General features: G+C 36.7%; 1 protein-coding gene and 1 long non-coding RNA gene across 2 annotated transcripts in view; one reads left to right on the plus strand and one right to left on the minus strand.

The window, feature by feature from the left end:
- Positions 1 to 11937, plus strand: part of fes (FES proto-oncogene, tyrosine kinase) — a 33355-nt gene extending 21418 nt beyond the window's left edge. The window contains exons 12-18 of the mRNA XM_008405442.3: positions 451 to 504; positions 2754 to 2872; positions 2985 to 3079; positions 3150 to 3273; positions 11187 to 11344; positions 11451 to 11573; positions 11657 to 11937. Of these exons, the coding sequence (XP_008403664.2) occupies positions 451 to 504; positions 2754 to 2872; positions 2985 to 3079; positions 3150 to 3273; positions 11187 to 11344; positions 11451 to 11573; positions 11657 to 11799 (816 nt within the window). The 3' untranslated portion in view covers positions 11800 to 11937. The remainder of the gene's footprint in view (positions 1 to 450; positions 505 to 2753; positions 2873 to 2984; positions 3080 to 3149; positions 3274 to 11186; positions 11345 to 11450; positions 11574 to 11656) is intronic.
- Positions 7964 to 10859, minus strand: LOC145551105 (uncharacterized). The gene is made up of 3 exons (XR_014086914.1): positions 9149 to 10859; positions 8543 to 8657; positions 7964 to 8448 (listed from the first exon to the last, which is right to left on the minus strand). It is a non-coding gene; the product is annotated as an uncharacterized LOC145551105 (long non-coding RNA).
- Positions 11938 to 16126: the final 4189 nt, after the last annotated feature.

The following is a 16126-nucleotide window of genomic DNA, read 5'->3' on the forward strand; positions in this document are numbered from 1 at the left end:
GTGTGCGTTGCACAATTGCAACTGCATAATTGTTGGTTGAGTAGGAGGCTCTACTCCTGCTTTTCAAAGATGTACCTTTGTATAATTCATCTGTTTGCAGAAAATGTTCATGTGTGAGTGTAAACGTTGAGTTAGGAGGCGTGGCCAGCAGCAGCTTATTTGCATTTAAAGTGACAGGAGACCCTAAAACAGCTCATTCTGAAAGGAGCTGAAAATAGGCAGAATTGAGCAGAATGAAATGTCATAATCTAAGAATGATTTTGTGCAAAAGACCTATCCTAACCTGTTCAAGGAAGCATAGTAGGTCACCTTTAAGGTCCAAAGCTTGACATATAAAAATCTTAACTTCCGCCCCTATTAAATTTCTTCCCAAACAATCCCCATTCCGCTTTGTAACCTGCTGCTGTCACAGAGTAACACAGCCTCTCCTTTGGTTTCCAACCCCTGCAGGATAAATGGGTGCTTGAACACGACGACATTATCTTGGGCCCCCTCATTGGAAAGGTGAGTAAGTCTCACATCTACTGGCAGAAACACTGAAGTGATGTGAGAGAAATCTTTACTTCAACATTGTTTTCAAGTAAAAAAGTGATGTAAAAAAATTTTACCTACATTTTCAAGTTTAGCTGTGACACAGCTGCCCCTCTGTGGTTTTCCTCTGAAGTGTTCCTCTTAATGATGCCTGTTTTGGTGTTTCTGCTGCTTCAGCTCAGATTTCTGAGCTTTCTGTCTCTAGAAAGTTCTTTTTAATTTCAGCGTCACTTGGGAGTTAATTTCTGCACAGCAGGAAGACTGTTGATGTTGACTGCTTTTGCTTAAATTTAAACTGCTTCGGGGGGAAACACCTCAACGGTCCCACTTGATTATGTTTGCTGGCTACAGGTCGGCAACACTGCTGGGTATAAAATGTACAACACTGAAAGCCTGGAGAAAAGTTAACTCATCTGTGAAACACTAAACCTTCAAGCTGTTTTGTAATCTAAAAGTAAAATTTTCATTGCACTGTTTGTGTTAGATAGCAAATATTGATGGATGTATTGATGTAAGGCAAAACCAGTGGGGGGTTGTAAGGAGGGATATTAAAAACTGATTTTAACTGCGAGTATGGAGAGTAAAACATGAAAATCTCTGCAGCAGGTCAAGAACACTTACTGCATCTGCTCAGTTGCAAGCCCAATTTAAATCCTCATGAAGGAGGAAAAAGTAATTTAAGATCCTTAAACGACACAGCCTTTCTTTGGTTTCATTTAATCTGCTGTTAAGTTTTAGATTCCTTTGGGAAATCAGGGCTGCTGCGTCCTCAGGGCTGAAGAGAGAAAGGAAGAGCTTCTTATCAGGACATGGATAGAAATCAGTGCAGGATATCGTGTTAGGATCTGAACTATTAATACCTTATTACATTCATATAGTTGAAGTCATGGGAAAAAAATCTCAACCAAGATCAGATTTAGTCAAAATAGCTTGAATTAGTCATTTAAGCCTCTTTTTTTTCTCGATATTGCTGAAGTTCTCAGACATTTATATGTGCAAAGCTCACTGAAGGTCTCACCACATATCAGTCTTGTTTAGATCTGGTCTGGGTTGCAGAGCGCTCATGTTCTGTGAGAAGAAAATTTGTGTTGTGTTTGCTTTCTGCAAAAGATGCTGCAGTGCATTAGGACCAAATATTTCTACTGTAGTCTAATCTTTTCTTATTGCATTTTTCCAGAAGCCTTGGGATTCATGCGACTTTGCAACATGCTGTCAGTTTCTTCTTTCAGCCCTTTCATTTCAAACAATCCAAACTTGTTCAGTCTTTTTCTGAATTAACTCATGTTTAAGATAGTTTTGATTTTTAAAATAGGATACTGTAAAAGGCCTTTAGAGTCTGAGATGCAACTTTTGGATTTTAATGCTGTTTCTCAGCTGAACACAGTCATTAGACAAAATTAAGATCAATTTTCCTTTTAAAGCAACATAATTTAGTCTCATTAAATCACCAAAAATAAAGTGCTGTTATTAGAGGAGGTGATGCAACACATGTCTTGCTAAGCTCTATATCAACACTAGGTTTTATTTTTTTTTATTCCACACAACTTCCCACTTTTTGTAATGACTTCATACATGGCATTAAAGATTAGAAACGTTTGACTCTTTCAGTATTAAGGCTGAACGACAGCTAAGATGCTGCACAATTTTGCAAAATACCATTTCTTTAGTCCAAAACTCTGAGATGTGATAATTAAATAGTTTAAATTTTCTGCACAAACTACAGAATAACCCAAAAACTCACCAAGAACACAAAGATACACAGAACAAGATGCAATTGCAATAAATGAAGACTATATCTGTGTTAGGACAACAAATGTGCTCAAAACCTTGGCAATATTCCACTAATGTTGAAAAAGCACAATTTCACAATTGCAGTGTTTCTATTAAGTAAGAAACGCAAATAAAATCACATGTGAATTAGTTTGTTCAAGCAATAAGTCCTTAAAATCATGCTGGACCATCATCCTCACCAGTGGCAACGTCTAGTGGTTGATCACGTGATTCGTGTGATGAGGAAAAAAACATTTTCATTGCAGTTTTACAAAATACACAAATTTCAATATGGTAAACAAACAAATAACCACCTCAAAATTAAGTCAATTTATTTTTGACATGTCAAATTGTGGAATTATATGGTTAAAGGAAACACGGTGTCAGAAGTCTGTGATAGAATGAAACAAATCTTGAAGGAGCTTCATAAATGTTTAAAAATGTCTCTGCAGGGCAACTTTGGAGAGGTGTACAGTGGCCGTTTACGCTCTGATAACACTCCTGTAGCTGTGAAGTCCTGCAAAGAGAATCTGGCTCCAGAGCATAAGAGCAAGTTCCTGATGGAGGCCAGGTCAGTGTGTCTCCAAACACACACACACACACACGCACGCCCACACGCACACACACGCGCACACACAGATCAATCAGCAGCAAAGTCTCTGAGACGTCCTTGTATCCTGCAGGATCCTGAAGCAGTACAACCATCCGAACATCGTAAAGCTGATCGGCGTCTGCACACAGAAACAGCCCATCTACATCATCATGGAGCTCGTTTCAGGTGAACACCATCTCCATCTTTAGCTCCATCCACTCAGCTGCATCATTCACTCTGTTTTAAACGTTTCCAGGCGGGGATTTCCTCTCCTTCCTGCGGACTGAGGGTCACAGTTTGACGCCTAAGATGTTGGTCAAAATGACGGAAAATGTAGCAGCAGGAATGGAGTACCTGGAGAGTAAGAAGTGCATCCACAGGTTGGTGGCGATGTGTTTTACTGATAAAATAAATCACCAAAAAATCCTTCTTGTGTCTTTGTACAGAGTTTTATTTTCACACTTTTTTCCAACTAGGAAAAACTTGTGAAACTTTTAAAGCAAGGCTGTTAATTAGTTTAGTTTTCTTACAAAAGTAGCGCTGATGATGAAAGATTAAGGCAAGATCTTCATTTAGCCAAAAGGAAATGTCGTTCCAATAAATGAAAGGCAAAACTAATATTTCACACGACTCACAAAGCTTAAGGAACGTATAATCAACCGTAACAACTAACATGCATTCAAACAGAAAAAACTGCATCCATGTAAAAGAGTTGTGGGGTGCTGAATGCGTCTGCAAAAACAAAAAATTTCAGAATTTTATTATTTAGAATAATAAAAAGGTTGAAATTTTAAAGGCATCACATCTTGGAGGCATTCATGTGACCTCTGTAACCTTTTCAGTAGAATGGATTTTGGCCATTTTAACTGCTTTCATTCCTTGTTTGAGGGGACCTCCTGCAAAGTCACTGAGGTGAAGCTTTTAACCTTTGGAGTGCTGCCAGTCGTCTCCAGGTCATCATTCGTCTTTTTCTTCTCTGCCAACTGGTTCTTGCTCAGTCTGAGTGTGTGGGTTAGAGCTGCTGAAGGCTTAGTGTGAAACTTTAGGAATGGAGCGTTGTCCATGTTTATTGCATGTTCCATTGATTTTACAGAGATGGGTTTTCCTGCAGCCCAGCACCCTGAAACCATCCTTGACCTCACTCAGTGCTTCACAGCAGTGGTTTCCCACTGCAGCTTTCATCCGACAACATGCACACAGAAGTGTCTGAACCAGGGATTTCGCTTAGTCTCTGCTCCAGCCATCATCCCTCCAGTGCAGTTTTTTTTCTTTCCCTTTTTGTTTAGCTGATTCCTTTTGTGAATCTATAACGTGCAAGAGCGGCCGTTTTTGAGCTGATACCAACCGGAATGTCAGGAATGGATAGTTGAGCTTGAACAGCAAAGCTGTCACACTCAGAGAAACTCAGCCACTGCAGAGGAAATGAGTCGGCGCTGCTGCTGCAGGGAAGGTTAGAGTGGGGTGATCCAGAGCAACGGCCTCCTGTGCTCCAGCTACAGAGTGCTGGAAAAAAAATGTTTGTTCCCTTTGTGATTTCTTTTTGCACTTTGAGTGTTTCAGAGCATCAAAAACAACACAAGTAAACACAAAATGCAGTTTTTTAAATGAAGGTGTTTATTATTAGGGAAAGAATCATCCAAAAGTTGTAATGGTTTATTTCTGTCTCTAGCCACATCTGCACCACTGCTCTCAGTGAAGACTGCCTGAAAAAGTGAAGTACACTCTCAAAAGCTAGACATCATGCCTAGATCACCAAAAAATTAGGAGCAAGTAAAAGAAAGTAATTGAGAACTATCAGTCTGGAAAGTAATTTCTAAAACTTTTGCACAATACGAACCACAGTGAGAGCCATTATCCACAAATGGCAAAAACATGGAACAGTGGTGAACTTTCCAGGATCGGCTGGCCAACAGAAGTTAAGAGCACAGTGACGACTCATCCAAGAGATCACAAAAAAATCCCAAAACAGCATCCAAAGAACTGAAGGTCTCACTTGCCCTAGTTTAGGTCAAAGTTCATGTCAGAGTTCATGTCTTCACCAAAGGAAAGAGGCAGAAATGGCCTGAATGACAGAGTTTCAAAACAAAAACCTCAAGGTCATTACAGCTCGTCTCAGAAAACATCTTGATGATTCCCAGGACTTTTAGGAAAATATTCTGTGGACTCACGAGAAAAAAAGTTTAACTCTTTAGATTTCCATAGCACTGAGATCAGGACATCAACTCCAAAACATTGATTTTGTTTCCTTTAGACGATTTGTAACAAGATTTCGTCTATGCTTAAAGTCGTTATTCGTTTAGAAAATCCATGTGTTCTTAAACAGTAACTTTGCGGCTGATATTTTGAGATATTGCTTCACTTTTTCAATTTAATGTTCTTCCTCCATGGAGCCATCTTTTGTAAAGTGCACCAGTCCCTCCTGCAGTAAAACACTCCCATAACATGATGCTGCCAACCCGACTCTTAATACTTGGGATGATGTTTTCAGCCTCGCAAATGTAACGAAGATAAAGCTGTCCAAACAATTAAAATGTTTATTTTTTCAGATTACACAGCATGTCTACAGAAATTAAGATCTTCGTTGCTCAATGCATTTGCGTTTTAGAAAGACTTCCTGCTGAGTGGCCTTTCAACCAACAGGATTTCTCTCACTGTAGATCCGGGTTTCCCAATTTGAGCACAGAAACACCAAAAGCAGAACGTGAGAGAAATAAAAGTTAATTGTTTTATAATTTTCACCCATAACCTTTATGTTAATGTTGAGTGTTGGAAATATTCCAGAGAACAAGAGCAGCTCAAGCTCCTCTGATGTGGACTGACATATAAGCCCTTAAATTAGCACACAGACATCATCAAACTGTTAACTTTCCTCACAACACTTCCCCATGTGTTGTCATGACAGTTTTAAAAACAGGAATAAAGGAATTTCCTCAAACAAAATGTGAGAACTCATCTGTGACTCATTGCCGTAAGCATAATTTAATGACACAAGCATTCAGTTCTGCATTGGATTAAACTGAAAAGACAGAATTGTTCAAGGAAACTTAATGTAAACAGTCAAGATCTTAAAGTAAAACTTGAATTATTCAAACAGGAAGAGACGACTTTAAATATGTCAGCAAAAGTAGTAAGAAACAAACCTGCAAATGTTTAAATGCAGTCAACTCAATATGTCACTAATTTTCATAATATTCAAAGTTTTTTGCTATTGTTTTGCTCTCGCCATTTTATTCCTGCACTTGATTCAGGAGACAGATTGAGCCTATAATAGATGCCAAAGCCAACGTGTCGACCAGATTCAGCAGATGGGAACAATTTGCACCAATTTTTTTATTGTTCACCCAAAAATAGAGCAGAAGTGATCAAAGAAGGAGAAGAAAATGAAAATTATAATATAATTTTTCTCTGTAATTTTCAGGGAACTCCAAGTCCTGACCTGATTAGGTTTTCTTCAGAGCTTTAAGAGCAACATCGGGTCTCACTAATGCTGCTAAATCAATGTGATGCTGCGGATTGAAAAAGGCAGGAATGATGCAACTATTTTACTCATTTGGAGATAAAAATTAAATATGCATGACATTTCAGGAGTCCGTGGTAACTTATAACTGTATCAGACTGCAAAACAAGCAGCCTTGTTTTGCAGTTATGTTAATTTAACATATCTTTGTTTTCTGAGAGTTTCTATTTTTACAATTGTGATTATTTATCTCTGCATCTGAAGAGTCTGTTTTCTTCACAATCATAAACTTTTATTTTTGGTATTTTAAAAAGCATTTTAAGAATGTAGACAATTTATTGAATTAGAAACATTATTTGCATCTAGCATAGAGGAGAGGATGCATTTTACCCTCTGCAGCATCCATGATTTGATATGTTTTTCCACACATTTATTTTTCTTTCCAGCATCACAATTCTCACTGCCTTTCAGAAAAGTTTATTTTTTATTGCAAACATATCTGTTCTTTTGGAACTGTTTGCTTTATTTTATATAAATATGAACAAAAACATGCAGAATTTCCCCAACTTTCCTCTTGAAAGGTAATCAGACTTCCTGCAGAGAAAGGCTTTTTCACAATGATGTTAGGAGCGGCTCTGCATCTTCATTCCAGGAAAGATGTTATTTTATTCTGTTAGCAGAATGTGTTTGTTCTCATTTGTGAGCTAATTGAGAAAAGTCCCATTATCTCTAGTTTGACTGCGCACAGATTTAACAGGTTCTTTATTCAGACTTGAAATGTCCTTGTAGCTCGTTTGAAAAAACCCCCTGAAAAGTAGAGATAAATTCAATAGAAAATTTCTGAAAACAAGAAAATTCTGGAGAGTTAAACAGTGCACTGCAAAAAGTCCCCTTTCAAAAACAAGAAAAAAAAGTACAAAAATAGGGTATAATTTTCTTAAAATAAGAAAAATTATCTGCCAACAGAACAAGAAAATTTATCTTGTCAAGATTTTCTAAAACAAGAAAAAATATCTTACCAAGATAAACCTACAATATCTTAAAATTAGTGTATTTTTACTTAAAACAAGCCAATTTTACTTATACGAGTAAGATATATTATCTTATTTTAAGAAAAATTATCTCAAGTAAAGAAAATGTTACTTGACACTGAATTTCTTAAAATAGCGTAAAATTTTCTTATTTTAAGAAAAATGTTCTATGTATTAAGAAAATAAATCTCATATATTCTATTTGTATTAGTAAAATTGGCTTGTTTTAAGTACAAATACACTAATTTTAAGATATTTGTAGGTTTATCTTGGTTAGATATTTTTTCTTGTTTTGGAAAATCTTGACAAGATAAATTTTCTTGTTCTGTTGGCAGATAATTTTTCTTATTTTAAGAAAATTATACCCTATTTTTGTACTTTTTTTTTCTTGTTTTTGAAAGGGGACTTTTTGCAGTGTATACCTAAATCTAGTTTATTTTTATTGTTGCATAGGATTAAAATATATATTTTGTCACAGCTTTACTCAAGGTTCTTATGCTAAGACAAACATCCAAAAATTGATCCTGTGAATACTGGAACAAGAGATGTTATTGGCTTGCTGAAATGAAGACATAAGTTCAATTACTTTTAACATCTTTATTACGTTTAAGTTTCACATAAACACAATAAAACATGACTACTGGTCAGAATTTAAAGTCTGGATGGGCATCTGATTCTGAAACAATCCTGTAAAATGACAGAACAATGACGATCTGACACATCTGCCGCACTAAGAGTCAAGCAAACCAAATTGTCCAAAGCAAAAAAAAATCTTGGGATTAGATGTCAACAATAGGAGCTTCCCCCGCAATGAACTTCTTCCAATAAGCCATAGCCTTTTATATGTGGAAGTCTTGCCTCAGTTACAGACGGCGTTCTCAAGACGTCTGTCAGCAGCACAGAGAGGAGTGGCCCCACACACGGATGCTGAAAGGTGTAGTAGCTATGATGTCCTCCTTTCAGAAGATCAGGGCAGGCAGACATGGTTCCAATGGCCAGTAGAAAGTTGGTTTCACGATCACCACAGAGCTGAAAAGTGGTCTTGTTTGAAGTTGTTGGGTCATCTGCTAATTGGAGCACAGACAGAAAAACAGTCACAAAACAAACCACGTTTTAGGGACTAATCAGTGTAATGATGAATCAGTATCATAAATTTCTTACCTCAAGAATGTGAAGGATGCCGTCACTTGCAATTCCCAAAGTTTCTTGTAGATGGTGCAATACGTGATTGGAGATGTGTCTGGCATAGGCTTCACCATGGCAACAGTTTGGTTTACTTGAAAAATAAAACAAGTCTTATTTTAGTTCATGTGCTCAATTACAATATTACATGAATTCAAGATGGCAAGAAAGTTATTTTAATTAAATCAAACTAGGACTACTTAAATTCACAAATCAAAAATAGTGTTTAAAATATCCTGGTAACAGTGTGGAATATCTAACCTAGGCTTTTAGACTCATTGCATTTAAGTTTTTTAATTACAGCACATCAAACACCCTCAGTTAGTGAAATACTAGGCGGAATTGCTCTTTAACCATTTCCCGAATCATAAGCTACGAATGAGAAGCCACCTTAGCTATGTTAAAAAACGGAAGCTACCAAGACTCGTGTCGATATTTTTAAGCCACAGCTATTGTGGTTAATAACTGTTCAAAGCTCATATTCACAAGAGCGGCTCTTTAACCGCGGATGAAAATTGGCATATCACGACATGCTAACTAGCTTCAGTTAGCTTATCTTAGAAAGACAGACAACTTTAAACTTACCTCTCAGTACAGCAGCTGTAGGGTCTATACACGTAAAAAAGTCCTCCATCTTCATTCATGTCCAACCGAGATTAGAGAATTTGCCAAAAGAAAATCTTATAAAAGTACAGTAGATAAAAGCTTAGTTACGCTGTTACAACTGAATTAACGGTTAATCAGGGCAGTTAAATGATCTCTGGCGTTGCCGTTAGTGATGTGCGGATTGATACTGAAATATCGATTCTTCCGATACCAGAACTTAATTCTTTAAAATCTATTGTCAGATCCAAGGATCAATACTTTCAACACTTTAGTAATTTGAGATAATGTAGATTAACAAGAGCAAGTTAGAAAGTAACTAAATTATTGAGATCTTGCCGAAATGAAACGTTGTTAATGGGAACTACTTTTTCTTCCGCCTGGTGAGTATGTAATGTGTAAGGACGTAATGCCCAAGCGCAGCGTGCTGCTGACGCTCACTCACTCAGAAATGAACATGTTGACAGATTATTAAAAAAGTGACATGGAGCCATTTCAGCTGTCATTTTGTAGTAGTTTTAATAATTAAACAAGGATGTGTTTAGTAGGGTTATTACTTTACTAATTTACTTTTTTTTAGTTTGCAACTCCATTTTCATATGTTTTGTATATTTCTGCTGAATTAAAATGGCTTATAGTAAACGAGATTGTTCTCAATGTACTTCTGAGTTTAAAATGAGTGCATCAGAGTACATTGTGTTCTTTTTATGAAGCCAAGATATGGATTACATTTATTTTTTATTTAATTAAGAAACAAATTAATTGTCTTTTGCACAAAGTATGGGATCTGTATTGCCAATACCACCTTAAATTTTACTCGGTATTGGATCGGAAAGAAAATCTGTTGTATCGAACATTAATACTATCTCACTGACATTTTGGGCGCTTTCCCATGTGGATTGTATGATGTCATAAAAGGGGTTACAAACATGATGAATAAAATATTGTTCAAACTAATATTAGTAACTTATAAAGTAAGAATTTGAAATATAAACCAAAAGTTAAAATATTTATCATGACATTGAGCTAATCAATATTGTTGATTCTAATCTCATTGTGTGGAATACCAGCCATTTCAAATCACACATCAATAGAAATTTCATGACATGTCAGTAAGAGGTTGCATCAAGAAGATCAAATTAAGAAGGTCCTTAGCAGATGGAAACATGCCAAGAATTATCTTGATATATAAACTGATATTGTTTCTGAAATTGTTGTGTTAAATGTCAATCGTTTAAATATTAAATTATAATTTCCTGTACACTCTGCCAACTTATACAAGAATATAAGTTCATGGTTTTTTTTTAATTTTTCATTGACAATAACACAAAGGATTCCATTTGGACATAGTCTGTTTTAATTATCTGAATACATTTAATTAAGTATGTGATTTCGCTTTCTGTGCTTGAAATAAGAAATTTTTACTTGTATAAAATAAGTTCTAGACTTGAAGTTTGATTGGTAAATATTGATATTCTAGATTCTAGCACATATTTACTCATAATAAGTAATATTTTCTTAACATTAAGCTTTTATATCTTACTGAGATAATTAAGTACAAAAACACTTAAAATAAGAAAAATATTCTTACATAAATCCCTCTTGGTGAGAAAAATTATCTTGACAGAAAGAAAACAAGAAAAATCTCCTTAATTTAAGATATTTAATCTTACTAAGATTTCAGTTTTTGCAGTGTGGATGTGGGTTGAGGAATTGAAGCATCATGAAGCTGTGGGAGTTGTGGAGAGTAGGAGGAGGAGGAGGAGGAGGAGGAAGAGCCGGCGATTTTGATATCTGGCTGAGTACAGTTCACACAGTGGGAACAGATCAGAGCAGGTTTCTGGAAGAATGGCTGCTCAGCCTGCATCCCAGAATGTCAAAATGAACCCACATAAAACACCAGAGACACGTTTTCTCTTTCCTTTTCAGCATCGTCGGTTCTCTCCCTCCCGTTTCTTCTGCAGAACATGATTTTCTCTGTCTGTTTTTCTCCCCTAATACATCTGTTTCTTTTTTTTAGGGACCTCGCAGCAAGAAATTGCCTTGTTGCAGAACGCAACGTGGTGAAGATAAGCGACTTTGGGATGTCCCGCGAGCGAGATGACGGGGTCTACTCTGCAGAGGGGGGTCTGAGGCAAATCCCCGTCAAATGGACCGCTCCAGAGGCCCTGAACTACGGTAGGCCAAAATAATTTCACCCTTATTGCACTTTGCAAACTGCAAACTGTCAAAAGAACGCAACACCTTTTCCTTTGCGAATGCTGCCCCCTGCTGTCTCTCTCAGGTCGCTATACCACTCAGAGTGACGTGTGGAGCTTTGGGATCTTGCTGTGGGAGACGTTCTCCATGGGAATGACGCCCTACACCAGCATGAACAACCAGCAGACGCGTGACGAGGTGGAGAAAGGTAAAGACGTCTCTTGGCCTGCGGAGGATGAACGCTGGAGTTCAGATAATCCTTTGGAGAGCTGATGGTGAATCTTGTTGCAGGATACCGGATGCCCGCTCCTCACGGCTGCCCCATGGAGATCTCCAGGGTCATGAACAACTGCTGGCAGTACGACCCCAAAAACAGACCAACCTTCAGGAAAATTCGGGCTGAGCTCAATGCTATACACAACAAAATCACATGATGCAATCCTCTGTCATAGGCTTTTTCTGTCTTTTTTATTGGTAATCTATGCACTTGTTTAATATATTTAGTTTCCTTCTGGTGAAGAGTTGAACACTGAAGAAGAACTCAAATAAAAAAAGAAAATCAATGGATCTTACTGGGGTTTTTTTCTAACTCTTTGTGGTGTGAAAACTATATGGAGAATTACTTTTAGAGGCGGGAAGTGTGTTGGTTGGCCTGCTGCAGGCGTTTTTTTCTCTTATTTCGACTTTTCCAAAGTCGCCTTCAACACAAGAAAACTTCTTGAGAGAGAGAGAGAGAGAGAGAGAGAGACACTTCCAGTTGTATTGTCCAGCAAAGCCTCTCTGAGGAGTTGAGGGGCCTTTGTATAGCTTGTTTCTAAACACTGCAAAAGAAATGCAGAAGTGTAATCAGAACTAACCGCCTAAAGGATGAGACTTTATGTTTTCAGCTGGATAAAAACAGCAGCTTGGTTGGCCCTGTGGGGCTCTGCTGTGAGAGCAGGAGGAACTTTGGAAAATACAACAAATCTACAGATCTGGTGATGCATCTTCATGCAGCATCAAATACATTTTTGTCTTTTTTTGTTGCTTTTAAGACATTAGGTCTTTTCAGGATTAAAGGAATCACATAAAAAATGCTGAATTTCAAAAACAAACATTTGTACACACAGGGTCCGATATGATACATACACTTTTGATCCTCTCATGTTTGTGTAAATGTCCTTTTGAAAGTTTTTTTTATTGCCACCATCAAGTTTCTGGCACTGTAGCTATAAGAGTTAATTTAAGTTTGCTGGTTTCCTGTGTGGATCTGGTTTTGAGAATAAATCTTACATTTCTAAAGGTTTGAAGCTGATACCATTCGAGAAGCTTAATGCAATTCTGCTTTATTTAAAAATCTTTTTTATATATTTTCAAATCATTAACCTACTGAAAACCCCCTTTGTGTTCAGGTTTAAGCCAGCTGCCCTAAACTCTTACCTCCAGATGTTAGATAATAACCCAGGACTTGCCATGATAGCTGCAAATGAAATAAAATCTAATCCCCAAGGATCAAACAGAGATGGACAAAAATAAAACCTTCAAGCTCGACTGAAATTTGTAGCTGCCCACATGGAGAAGTCGGATGCCTTTTTGCTAATTAAGACTGTCAAACTTCCATAGATTTAGCAATTTGACCTCAGTGAGCAGAAATTATGTTGCAGTAAGTGTGGGATTTAAGACAAAGTAACAGAACTGTAAAGCATGGTGGTGGGAACATCATGCTTTGGGGCTGCCAGGCTGCCATCTTTTTCCACATATGATTGAAACTTGGACATAACTGGATAATTAATTTAAACGTACATAAAACTAACTTTGGAATAAATGAAGCAGACTTTCATCAAGCTTCAGGAACCCAAGTGAAAATAAACTACAATACAAAGGCTTCTTTTATCAAGAAAAGTGATCAAATATCTTGCAGAAAATGTGGCAGAGACTTTCTGGCAGCATTAGTGTAAGCTGAGCTTTTTACACATACACAAAAATGTTCAAACTTGTGACCCATGTATTGTTTTTAAAATTGACTGAGGTCATTCGTTGTAGGATCACAAAGACACAAAAAATAACAAAAAATGCTCCCAAAATATTCCCATGGCGAGTATATAAACTTATTAACATTGTTCCCACAACAGAGATTTATAAAATCCAGACGTCATCTTTCTAGATTCAGTCCATTCAAAGTTTTAATTCAAAACGCAAATAAGTAATGAGTTGTTAGCCGAGGGTGTGTCCAAACCTGTTTCAACATACTCATCTGGAGCCGATCCAGTTTTCCTGGATCATGCAGAGAGAGAGAGAAAGAGAGAGAGAGACAGCTAAAGCTGGATGAGTTATAGTCCCTGCTCCAGTCCCACCTCTCAAAGATTGTGCAACGCTTTGCAACTTTCTCAAATAAAGAAGAGGTGGCAGTTTGCTTTTTAACAAGAGAGACGGCCTGGTGCTGTTGCAGAAGCCTGCAGCTGGAGAGATGAGCTTAGAAACCAGTGATAACTGGGATCTTACTTCAAACTGATCTACACATTTAATTTAGTAATCACTGAATTATTTGATTTAGGTTTTTGATAATGTATCAAAGATACAGCACAACTGTGCATGTAAAATAAAAGAGCAGCATCCAAAGTGATGCATGTATAAATGATTTTAAATTACAATTTGCTTAACTCCTTTAAAAATATCCCACTGAAAGAGAGCTTAGTGAACTAGTTCCAGGTATGAACACAAAGTGATTCACTTTCATTCAGTCTGATTAAAGAAAAAAATGCAAAACGACTCAAAAGGCTTGCCCTACTATTTAAATAAACAGCTGTCAGGGAAAATTGTTTTTAGTACATGGAAATATTTTCATTATCTTTCTTTCTTTTTTTTTTTTTTTTTTTACCAAAAGATGAACAGCAATTAGTTATAGGTGAGAGAGGAATTTCCTTGGAAACATTTTCCCTAGAGAGCAAAATGTTCTGTCATTATCAGCTGCAGCTGTAGCATCTCAGGAGGAGTGAAAATTATTTGAAAGAGAGCGTTCATTTCTAAATTCAGAGAAAATTCACATGAGAGTGAATTGGCATTTGGGTGCAGCACTAGAAGAGAATCTGACATGAAACTGTCCTTTAGTAAAGAAACACGTTGCACGTTTGCACTTTGATGTATAGGAGCCAAACTACACTTATATAAATATTATTTGATCTGTATCCAGACAATTTTTTGTATTTTTTTTCCAGTTTCCATTTGTGTACAAAAGACTACGGAAGAGGATTAGGGCCACTGGGAAAAAAAAATTAAAGTCAGAATTCTGACTTTTCTTTCTGAGAATTGTGACTTTAATCTCAGGATTCTGACTTTTTTTCCTCAGAATTCTGACTTTTCTTTCTCAGAATTGTGACTTTAATCTCAGAATTCTGACTTTTTTTCCTCAGAATTCTGACTTTTCTTTCTCAGAATTGTGACTTTAATCTCAGAATTCTGACTTTTTTTTCTCCGAATTCTGACTTTTCTTTCTGAGAATTGTGACTTTAATCTCAGGATTCTGACTTTTTTTCCTCAGAATTCTGACTTTTCTTTCTCAGAATTGTGACTTTAATCTCAGAATTCTGACTTTTTTTTCTCAGAATTCTGACTTTTTTTCCTCAGAATTCTGACTTTTCTTTCTCAGAATTGTGACTTTAATCTCAGAATTCTGACTTTTTTTCCTCAGAATTCTGACTTTTCTTTCTCAGAATTGTGACTTTAATCTCAGAAGTCTGACTTTTTTTTCTCCGAATTCTGAGATTAAAATCAGAATTCTGACTTTTTTTCCTCAGAATTCTGACTTTTCTTTCTCAGAATTCTGACTTTAATCTCAGAAGTGTGACTTCTTTTTTTTCTCCGAATTCTGAGATTAAAATCAGAATTCTGACTTTTTTTTTCTCAGAATTCTGAGATTAAAATCAGAACTGTTTTTTTTTTTTTCCAGTGGCCCTAGTCCTCTTCTGTAGAAGACAGATGGAAAAACAAAGAAAAAAAGCACGAATCTGTTTTAAATAAATACAATTTCAATTATTTTTCAGGGTCAAAATCTGCAGCGACGTTGTTTAACTTTGAGATGAATATAAATCATCTCATAAAAGCCGAGATGTGAACAGTGTAAAAGCAGATAATGCCAGTGAGCTGCATGCTGCTGACACTTTTGAAGCAGAAGTCACGTGAACTACATAAATAGAGACAGATGCATTTTCTAACTTAAGTGGTGAAATGTTGCTGCTTCATTCACATCTATGACCAGTTTGCAATAAGTTGTTTATTCTGTTGCATGTGCTGTTGTATCAAAATAACTTTAAAAAAATAATAGCATTCAGCGTATCGACTCTCACTGGAATGAATCACAATACTGACATTTTCCCAAACAAAATATACCTGCTCTCACAACGTGTGAACTTGAGTAGCTTCCCATGGTTAATCCATGAGGTTTAATATAATGTCGACACACCCATCGCTGTTTCAGTCTGTATAGGAAGGGTTTCTGCAAGGTTTAGGAAAATGTTTATGAAAGATTTTGACCAGAACCAGAAGACAGGAGGGGTCTGGAGGGTTGATACAACAGCAGATTTTTTTAACCTATTTTGATGCTAACTTGTTCAGTGATTTATAAACTAACATAAGTATTGTAAAGTTTATTCTCTGAGCTGCAGGGAACCAATGTAGAGACTTTAGAACTGGGGTGATGTGCTCTAACTTCCTGGTTTTAGTCAGAACGCGAGCAGCAGCGATCTGGATCAGCTGCAGCTGGAGGATTGATTTTTTTTTGGCAGA

This window comes from Poecilia reticulata, chromosome 3, assembly GCF_904066995.2.
Source record: "Poecilia reticulata chromosome 3, P_reticulata-male-v2, whole genome shotgun sequence".
Classification (NCBI taxonomy): domain Eukaryota; kingdom Metazoa; phylum Chordata; class Actinopteri; order Cyprinodontiformes; family Poeciliidae; genus Poecilia; species Poecilia reticulata.